The sequence below is a fragment of the Drosophila subobscura genome, chromosome E, assembly GCF_008121235.1.
Source record: "Drosophila subobscura isolate 14011-0131.10 chromosome E, UCBerk_Dsub_1.0, whole genome shotgun sequence".
Taxonomy (NCBI): Eukaryota; Metazoa; Arthropoda; class Insecta; order Diptera; family Drosophilidae; genus Drosophila; species Drosophila subobscura.
This window is the reverse complement of record NC_048531.1, coordinates 15,224,895-15,234,762: the sequence shown is the minus strand read 5'-3', so window position 1 is coordinate 15,234,762 and position 9,868 is coordinate 15,224,895. Positions and strand designations below refer to the sequence as shown.

Genomic DNA, 9,868 nt, shown 5'->3' with positions numbered 1-9,868 from the left:
ATATTGATGCGTTATCAGGTCTTTCGCTGGCTCATCGATTTAGTGGATGTGCAAGCCGTTGAAAAGGTACATCGCGCGAATGCTGCTCTGTTGCATCAAAGAGGAGGAGAAGAAGAAGAGCCGGCCGGAGAAGCAGATGAAGAAGAAGAGAAAGTACAGCGGCAGCGACAGCAGCAGAATGAAGCAACAGTTGTCGCCGGCAAAACGACGAAAACAAAACCAGAATCAGTCGTCGCGATTAGTGCAATGGGAAATGCAGGCAGTGAGCACGTATCAAATCGAACCACCCGCCACAGTGAGGTATTATCACTAATTGGGATTGTAATTGGCTGCTGCACTCACTCTATACCCCGTGTACATCCTATGTATAATTACATGTGTGTTCTACCTAATCTTGGGTGCTCTGCTGGAAACGAGCATAGACCAAATAAAAGGCACGACATGCTCCCATCAATGCTGCAGTCTGTGCCGTGTGCTCCTTGTGTGTTAGTTACAACTACTAAAAGTGTGTCTCGACTAATCAAACCGAATTCAACTGCAAAATTCTACTTGCACTGTGGTGGTGTTTTAACAAATTGCCTTTGTGTGTGCGTCACCGATTACAATTTACATACACTCCACACATACATGACTATGTAGAGTGTGATAAGCCTTAATTAATGGATTGTATAATAGCTATTTAATTCCTGATTCTCGTAGATGAGTACCATGGGCAAAGATACGGAAACGCACAGCATACCCATAAGTGAAGGACAGAATGCGGAGCATGTGCTGTACCGCCTGAAGCGTGGCTCCCAGCTGGCCGTGCACCCGGACGCCTCGTTGCTGGGCAAGAAGATCGTTCTGTACACCAACTATCCCGCCGAGGGTCAGAAGTTCGTGCGCACCGACTACCGTGTGCTGGGCTGGCAGCTGAAGAATGGCAAACAGATCACGACTGTCATGCATCCGGAGGCTCATGTGGTGGACACGGATATCAACAGTCAGCTGCAGCTGAACATGTCCGGAACGTATCACTTCTACTTCCGCTATTTGGAGCGGTAAGCCAATGGACTATCCATTATCGTTTCGGTATTTATTCGACTTTTATCTTTGATTTACAGCGCAGACACTGGCAGTGCAGGAGCCGATGGCGCTCTTTATGTGCAGGTGGAGCCTACGCTCCATGTGGGACCGCCGGGTGCACAAAAGACAATACCATTGGACTCGGTGCGCTGCCAGACGGTGCTGACCAAGCTCCTGGGACCGCTCAGCAGCTGGGAGCCAAAGTTGCGCGTGGCCAAGGAGGCCGGCTACAATGTGATTCATTTTACGCCCATCCAGGAGCTGGGCGGCTCGCGTTCCGCCTACTCGCTGCGCGATCAGCTGAAGGTCAACTCTAGCTTCGCCAGCAAGAAGGGCGACAAGGTTACCTTCGAAGACGTGGAGAAGGTCATCAAGAAGTGTCGCCAGGAGTGGGGCGTAAGCAAAGGTTTAGCCATTAAATGTGCCTCACATTCAGCTCAGTTTTTCCGTTTCAGGTGGCCTCCATCTGCGACATTGTGCTCAATCACACGGCGAACGAGTCTGAATGGCTGCTCCAGTATCCGGATGCTACTTATTCATGCGCCACGTGTCCGTATCTGCGACCAGCCTTCCTGCTGGACGCTGCCCTGGCCCAGTGCGGAGCGGACATCGCCTCCGGCAGCCTGGAGCATGTGGGCGTGCCTCTGATTATCGATCAGGAGTGCCATTTGGAAGCTTTAAAGTACCAGTTGCATAACGCCTATCTATCCAAGGTCAATATACACGAGCTGTATCAGTGCGACGTGATGCAGTATGTGAACAGCTTCATGGCTCAGGTGCGCACTCGGGAGCCGCCCAAGAACGTGGCCAACGAGTCGCGCTTCCAGGAGATCCAACTGATACAGGACCCGGCATATCGACGCTTGGGTAGCACCATCAATTTCGAGCTGGCACTGGAGATCTTTAATGCTTTCCATGGCGACTGTTTCGATGAGGAGTCACGCTTCCGCAAGTGCGCCGAGACGCTGCGCCACCACCTGGACGGCCTCAACGATCGCGTGCGTGCCGAGATCCAAGGCTATCTGAACTACGCCATCGACAACTGCCTGGCCGGCATACGCTACGAACGCGTGCAGGGCGACGGGCCCAGAGTGCGCGAAATATCCGAGAAGTACTCGGTCTTCATGACATACTTCACCCACACGGGCACCCTGGGCAAGTCGCTGCTTGAGATCGAGGCCGACATGTACACCAAGGCGGGGGAGTTCTTCATGGCCCACAACGGCTGGGTCATGGGCTCCAGCGATCCGTTGCGTGACTTTGCCGAGGAGCAGCCGGGACGTGCCAATGTGTACCTCAAGCGAGAGCTCATTGCCTGGGGCGACAGCGTGAAGCTGCGCTTTGGCAAGCGGCCAGAGGACAGCCCCTACCTGTGGAAGCACATGACCGAGTACGTGGAGATGACGGCTCGCATCTTTGATGGTGTTCGGCTGGACAACTGCCACTCGACGCCGCTGCACGTGGCCGAGTACCTGCTGGACGCGGCGCGAAAGATCAATCCGGAGCTGTATGTGGTGGCCGAGCTGTTCACCAACTCCGATGGCACCGACAATGTGTTCGTCAATCGTCTGGGCATCACGTCACTGATCCGCGAGGCTCTCTCTGCCTGGGACTCGCACGAACAGGGACGCCTGGTCTTTCGTTATGGCGGCGCGCCTGTCGGTGGCTTCTATCCGAATCCCGCGCGCCACGAGGCGTCCAGCGTGGCACACGCTCTGTTCATGGACCTCACCCACGACAATCCATCGGCCGTGGAGAAGCGCTCCGTCTACGATCTGTTGCCCTCGTCTGCTCTGGTCTCCATGGCCTGCTGTGCCACCGGCAGCAATCGTGGCTACGACGAGCTGGTGCCCCATCATGTGAGTTCATATCTGGGAGGTGTATCTGTGAACTATAAAAACTAATCACATTTTCCGCAGATCCATGTCGTGGATGAGCAGCGTGCCTACCAGGAATGGGGCAAGGGCGTGGACTCCAAGTCGGGCATTATGGGCGCGAAGCGAGCGCTGAATCTGCTGCACGGACAGCTGGCGGAGGAGGGCTTCAGCCAGGTGTATGTGGACCAAATGGATGACAATGTGGTGGCCGTCACCCGGCATTCACCAATCACCCATCAGTCGGTCATTCTGGTGGCCCACACGGCCTTTGGGTATCCGAATCCCAATGCCGGACCCACAGGCCTCCGTCCGTTGCGCTTTGACGGCGTGCTGGACGAGATCATCCTGGAGGCAAGCCTGACCATGAAGAGCGACAAGCCCTTCGATCGTCCGGCTCCGTTTAAGAAGGATCCCAATGTCCTGAACGGCTTCACGCAGTTCGAATTGAGTCTGCAGGAGCACATACCGCTCAGCAAGTCGACTGTCTTTCAGAGCCATGCCATTGTGGATGGCAACAACACGGAGCTGAACTTTGTCAACCTTCGGCCGGGCACTGTGGTGGCCATTCGGGTGTCCATGCATCCCGGACCCCGCACCAGCTTCGGCAAGCTGCAGAAGCTGACGAATGCCCTGCGCCTGGGTTCGGGCAATGAATGGTCCGAGCTGCAGGCGATCGTATCCAAACTGGATCTAGTAGCGCTCAGTGCTGCGCTCTTCCAATGTGATGACGAGGAGCGGGACCAGGGCAAAGGTGGCTCCGCCTACGATATACCCAACTTTGGGCGCATTGTCTACTGCGGCCTCCAGGGCTTTGTGTCCCTGCTGACGGAAATATCGCCACACAACGATCTGGGCCATCCACTGTGCAATAACTTACGCGACGGCAACTGGATGATGGGTAACTATAGACTAGAAACGATTGCGCTTCGTTTTGATTAATGATTTGGTTGCCCCCCTAGATTATATGGCCGATCGCCTGACCAACTTCGAGGACTTGAAGCCGCTCTCCGTTTGGTTGAAGGCCGCCTTCGAACCTCTGAAGAATATACCACGCTACCTCATTCCCTGCTACTTTGATGCCATTGTCAGCGGGGTGTACAACGTGCTCCTCAATCAGGTCAACGAACTGATGCCAGAGTATGTCTGTCTGAATAGAGATTTGTGTCTCATGTAATTATTTCTTCATATTCTCTCCACAGTTTCATAAAGAATGGCCACAGCTTCACTCAGTCTTTGGCGCTCTCCACATTGCAGTTCCTTTCCGTCTGCAAGTCGGCCAATTTGCCGGGCTTCAGTCATGCCATCAATCCACCAAAACCACCGAAACAATGCGTTACACTCTCTGCCGGCTTGCCGCACTTCTCCACGGGTAAGTCTTGACTGTTGTGTCCATGGTTTTCACATTTTCACCATCATCTCCACAGGTTACATGCGCTGCTGGGGTCGTGACACCTTCATTGCCCTGCGTGGATCGATGTTCCTCACGGGTCGGTTCAATGAAGCTCGTTACATCATTATTGGATTCGCACAGACCCTGAGACATGGTCTCATACCCAATCTCTTGGATAGCGGCAGCAAGCCGCGCTACAACTGTCGGGATGCCGTCTGGTGGTGGATGTACTGCATCAGACAGTACGTGGAGGAGGCACCCAAGGGCAGCGAGATCCTAAAGGACAAGGTGTCGCGTCTCTTTCCCTACGACGATGCAGAGGCACATGCCCCGGGGGCATTCGATCAGCTGCTGTTCGATGTGATGCAGGAGGCGCTGCAGGTGCACTTCCAGGGCCTGCAGTATCGCGAACGCAACGCTGGCCGGGAGATAGATGAGCACATGGTGGACCAGGGATTCAACAATCACATTGGTGTGCATCCAGACACTGGCTTTGTTTTCGGCGGCAACAACTTTAACGCCGGCACGTGGATGGACAAGATGGGCTCGTCCCAGAAGGCCGGCAACAAGGGGCGGCCGAGCACACCGCGCGATGGTTCCGCTGTGGAGCTGGTTGGCCTCCAATATTCCGTGCTGCGGTTCATGCAGGGCCTGGCCGAAAAGGAGGCCATTCCGTACACGGGTGTGGAGCGCAAGGGGCCGTCCGGCGAGGTGACAAAGTGGAGCTACAAAGAGTGGGCAGACCGCATCAAGGAAAACTTCGATCGGCACTTCTTTGTGCCAGAGTCCGAGACGTGCTCCCTGGCCAACAAGCGGTTCATCTATAAGGACAGCTACGGCGCCACCCAGAGCTGGACGGACTATCAGCTGCGTTGCAACTTTCCCATCACCCTGACCGTCGCCTCGGATCTGTGCAATCCGCAGAACGCCTGGCGTGCCCTGGAGTTGGCCAAGCAGTATCTGCTGGGACCGCTGGGCATGAAGACACTGGATCCGGAGGACTGGAACTACAGGGCCAACTATGACAACTCCAACGACTCCACGGACTGCACCGTGGCCCATGGCTCCAACTACCACCAGGGACCCGAGTGGATTTGGCCCATTGGCTTCTATCTGCGGGCGCGTCTCATCTTTGCCAAAAAGTGCGGCCACCTGGACGAGACCATTGCCGAGACCTGGGCCATTCTGCGTGCCCATCTGCGAGAGATGCAAACCTCACACTGGCGTGGCCTGCCCGAGCTGACCAACGACAATGGCTCCTACTGCGGCGACTCGTGCCGCACCCAGGCCTGGAGCGTGGCCGCCATACTCGAGGTTCTCTACGATCTGCACTCCCTAGGAGCGGACGTGGCCTAGAGTTCTCCTACCGCTACACCCCTCTACCTGCACGCATAATGCATACTCATTACTCAAGCTGTTAGTTGCTACCAAAAACTGTTATTAGTGTTACATTTGATAATTATATACGCGAGAATTGAGAATGTCGCGAGATTCGTTGCCAGATCCGGAGTACTGTGGATCGTTCTTTCTATATCTCCATTCTAATAAAGTTGCAATTGTTTTTAATCTATGGATGGCCTTTGATCTTACTTGCACGGGTTAGGAGAAGTAGCTGTCGCGGCACACTCGCATGCAGGACATCTGAGGCGGATCGATGAGGCCGCTGTTGTTGCGCGGCATGTCGCGTTCATCATAGCACTGCCAGACAGTCTCTGACTTTGGTTTGGCCATCAAGGCAGGAGGCTCTGCCTTGGGCTTTGCTGGTGGCTCTGGCACTGGGCTTTTGATTGGTATCGCATTTGAAGTCGTTGCAGGTCGCTGGCAAGTCGCTTCATCCAACTGAAAAGTTGCTTTTCTCGCATCAATTTAATCCATTTAAGGGTACCTGCCATCCACTCACCTTGATGCATTTTCCAAGCACTCTGTAAGCGGCACACTGTGTCAGTTCGTAGGCTTTCTGCAGCACAATTCGCTGGACAACATCCAAGAATATAGACATTTTTGTGGGTCAAATTTTGGGCTATTTAGGTGTACAATTATTTGGCAGCAACTAACTGATCAATTTAGCAAAGCAATCTGACGTTTCTATTTGTATTTTAAATTACTTTAAGGCTTCTGCTGGTTCTACACTTTGTTCCCTTACAAACTAAATAAATATGTTAAAAGTTTATGTACATAAAGCTTTCCATAACTTGTACAATTGCACGCTACGTGTGCTGCGGGGTTTGGGTTCTGTTGGGACTGAGTTCGTGGGATTCGTTCACAGTAGTTGTGGGGCTTGTGGTGGTCTCTTCATCTTCATCTTTGATGGACTTGAGATCACGCCCTATGCTCTCCAATTGCAAATGTAAGCTTGCGGCGGCCAGGTTGCCGTTCAACTCGTTTAGCTTGGGCTGGCGGAGACAGTTCTCGTCGTCGGCCACCTCACGCTTGATTCTGTTCAAAGGCTGATCAGTCGGCCCGCTGGGTGTCCTCAGGTTCAGGAGCTCGCGGCGTATGGCCTCCACGTTATCCTCAATGTTGGGCTTGTGCAGAGCAGAGTCGTTGGCTGAGGTATTGTTTGCCTTTGGCTGAGTTGCGTTCAGCAGCATGACCGCCAGTGGTATGGGCAATCGTTTAATCAGGGCTGCTGTGTCGACACTGGTGTTCTTGAGCAGTTCCCCCGTCTTGTAGGAGAGCGGCTCGTAGACACCAGCATGCGCTTCCTTCTCGTCGCGCAGATGAGTATTTTCCGTAAGAATTTCAATTAAAGAAGCCTTCGGCTTTGGTTCCTTGGCAATAATTTCATCTTTCTGCAATTTCTTAACGATCTTCGAGTCATCGGGCACTTCCTGGACATCAGCGGATTGCTGGCCGAGGGGCTTCTGTTTGGCCAGCTCCTCATTCAGCTCATCGACGGTACGTTCCAGCAGTTTCTTGGTCTCCTTCAGTTCATTCTGCGTCTTGAGCAGTTCGTCGGCACTTGCTTTGCTTTCCTTTTGCTCCTCTGCCGCCACATCCTCCTCCTTTTTGATGGCGGCTCCGTCTATCATGTTACTCGCTGCTAACTTTGTCGGTTCTTTTTTGGCCTCCGCAACGACAATGGAAGGATTTTCCTTGGGCTTGACGGCTGTCAAGTTATTGGGAATACTATTCTCCGGCTTTGGTGGGTCGGGTGGGTTCAATACTTTTACTTCCGGAGACTTTTTGTCATCAGTCAACACGGGTGGTTCATTTTCGTGAGCCTCATCAATGGGCAGTGGGGGCATCGGTGGGTTGTCCGAGGAAGAGCTAAGCACAGCCTTTGGCTTCTCGAGTATCTTCTCTCCAATGTTGTCTATGTTTGGGTCTGGCTTCTGCGCTTCTAGCTTTTCCAACAGCAAACTTTTCTCATGCTCGGTGGGATCTTTGGCCAAATGCTTTGGCAGCTCGCCAATGGGCAGCGGCGCTAGGGGCGTCACCATTTGAACGACATTTAGCTCTGGGCCAGAGCTTTTCTCATCAATGGCACTCAAGTTCGCATAGGTGCCCAAAATCATCAGCAGGAAGCCACTGACAAAGATAAACTGCGCCAGCGTGCGTTCCATCGACTCTTTTTTGATGATTTTGCGGAAACTGGAAGCAGGAAACATTATGCAAATGGCCACGCCAATGGTGGAGCCGACCAATCCAATGATCAGCTCAACGGAGGGTATAACCAGCGCCACGCACAGCGAGAAGACAACGATAAAGATTGTAATGAGGCGAAAACGTTGTTCCGGTATGTAGCTGCTGCTCTCCGTGTGTCCCTGCAAAGACAATAATGATAAATGATTGATCTGCCGAACCAAATATAAGCTTACGAATTTACTTTACGATAGAGCAGCGAGTAGATGCTGGCCCTGCAGGGAAATATAACCAAGGGAAAGCTGAAGGCAATCGACAGCACGAAGCCAATTTTGATAATGTCGCTGCCAAAGGATGTCGACAAGTTCACCAAGATGTTGCCTGCAAATGGAGCGAGAATAAGTCGAGCTATTTACACAAGAGACTGAGAGTCTTTACCCGAAAAGGTGTGAGTGCAAAAGGCCACATAGCCAAAGAAGCCGACGGCTATGTAAACAAGCGTACAGATCCAAGTGGCGTTGCGGACGATGCCGTTCAGCTTGTCAAGACTCTGGTTATTGATACTCTCGAAGACCTCAAACAGCTGCCTACGGATTGAACAAATATTTAACGATAATCAGGCGAAAATGTGCAGGAATTTACGTACATTTGGCAGGATAGCGCCATGCTGAAAATAGGCAGGCATTGGAGCACGCCAGCCGGCTCCCAGTAGACCACCTTTTCCGTCCAGTCATTCGCCGAGATGTGGCTCTCCGCCTCGAGCACAATCTTCAGCATGAGGCACACATAGAAGCCAATGGAAGCGGTGCACACGGCCGACAAGCTATCCACGTTCCGCAGCATGCCCAGTGGCACAATACAGACCACGGTCACCACTACCATGACCAGAGATCGCAGGTGCATGTGCTCCGCCACATTGAGAGTGAAGAGTTTGGCAATTATCTGCGGGCCGAGATCTCCAACAACCACGAAGTAAGTGATGCACGTTCCAATTAGATACCCGATGATGCACAGCTCCACCAGCAGTTTGCCGGAAGCGCCGAAAGCGTGAAGGCCGAGCAACTCGAAGCTCTTGCGACGTGTCAGCAGTGAAGTTTTTATCAAGTAGTGGCAGCAGACTCGGGTTATCACATTGCTCAGCACCAGGAGAATGATGGAGAGCACAATGCCGCACTTCTGGAAGCAGAAGGGCATTGCCAATATGCCAACACCAATGATGCTGTTGGCCAGCGTCATAACGTGAGCCGAGTGTGATAACATTTTATGGAGCCCTTGGGTTCACCCGGGGGCGCGTCACTTTCCCCTTGCTGACGATGATGAGGTGAGGCCGCGTTGTGTTGGCCTATTTCTAGAACTGGTTTTACGGTCGCGGCTCTGACTGCGTATGCAAAAAGTAAAAAAAAACAAAGCAATTGTCAGTTAGTTGGATACACCCACACATAGCGTGGGAGCTGGTGGATGGGTTCTGTTGATAGCCACATACCCCGTGCGACAGTCAGATAACAGTTGTGGCGTCGTACCAAGTATTAGATATAGGTAGAGTAAGTGCACTTGTGTAAGCAAAACAAACTATAAACAAAATAATTCCGCGGAGTGGTCGCGACGACGGCGGCGACGATGGTAGAGGCGGAGGTGCTTACATTGAGCAAGTGCGTGTTGTTCAGCAAACATTGGTTATTAATACACAGGCGGTCATAGTAGCGAAAGCTTAGTAGCGGTTCTGAGCATTTTTACGGCCGCTTTGGGGTTTTAAAACAAATTTTTGGTAACGTCATCATTGTTTTTGTTTATGGTGATGTGCGATATTTCAAAGTAATGGTATGGCACGCGCATAACAGCACCAGATGTACTTTAAAGCGCACTGCGCCTAACAGCACTTACTATTTATCATCGGTATAATTTGACAGTGGGAACGTATACTTTGGTATATTTCTGTTATTATCTGGTATAT

At 52.4% G+C, this 9,868-nt stretch overlaps 3 protein-coding genes across 4 annotated transcripts; 1 reads left to right on the top strand and 2 right to left on the bottom strand.

Moving 5' to 3' along the window:
• The first annotated feature begins 151 nt into the window (after window positions 1–151).
• On the top strand, window positions 152–5,810 carry LOC117892171 (glycogen debranching enzyme). Its single transcript, XM_034798249.1, has 8 exons — window positions 152–300; window positions 700–1,040; window positions 1,104–1,461; window positions 1,521–2,924; window positions 2,985–3,840; window positions 3,902–4,079; window positions 4,142–4,311; window positions 4,367–5,810. The coding sequence occupies exons 1-8, from the start codon at window positions 247–249 to the stop codon at window positions 5,686–5,688; spliced, it is 4,683 nt and encodes a 1,560-aa protein (XP_034654140.1). The 5' UTR covers window positions 152–246; the 3' UTR covers window positions 5,689–5,810.
• LOC117892186 lies at window positions 5,750–6,435 on the bottom strand. The gene is made up of 2 exons (XM_034798273.1): window positions 6,233–6,435; window positions 5,750–6,171 (listed from the first exon to the last, which is right to left on the bottom strand). The coding sequence occupies exons 1-2, from the start codon at window positions 6,329–6,331 to the stop codon at window positions 5,932–5,934; spliced, it is 339 nt and encodes a 112-aa protein (XP_034654164.1). The 5' UTR covers window positions 6,332–6,435; the 3' UTR covers window positions 5,750–5,931.
• On the bottom strand, window positions 6,410–9,716 carry LOC117892173 (putative sodium-coupled neutral amino acid transporter 10). Of its 2 annotated transcripts, none has more exons than XM_034798251.1 (5): window positions 9,401–9,716; window positions 8,564–9,295; window positions 8,356–8,504; window positions 8,162–8,298; window positions 6,410–8,099 (listed from the first exon to the last, which is right to left on the bottom strand). In XM_034798251.1, exons 2-5 carry the CDS (start codon window positions 9,175–9,177, stop codon window positions 6,540–6,542), a joined length of 2,460 nt encoding a protein of 819 aa, XP_034654142.1. In that variant the 5' UTR covers window positions 9,178–9,295; window positions 9,401–9,716; the 3' UTR covers window positions 6,410–6,539. The 2 variants fall into 2 exon arrangements, with proteins under 2 accessions (XP_034654142.1, XP_034654143.1); XM_034798252.1 differs by having other exon boundaries at window positions 9,558–9,715.
• Window positions 9,717–9,868: the final 152 nt, after the last annotated feature.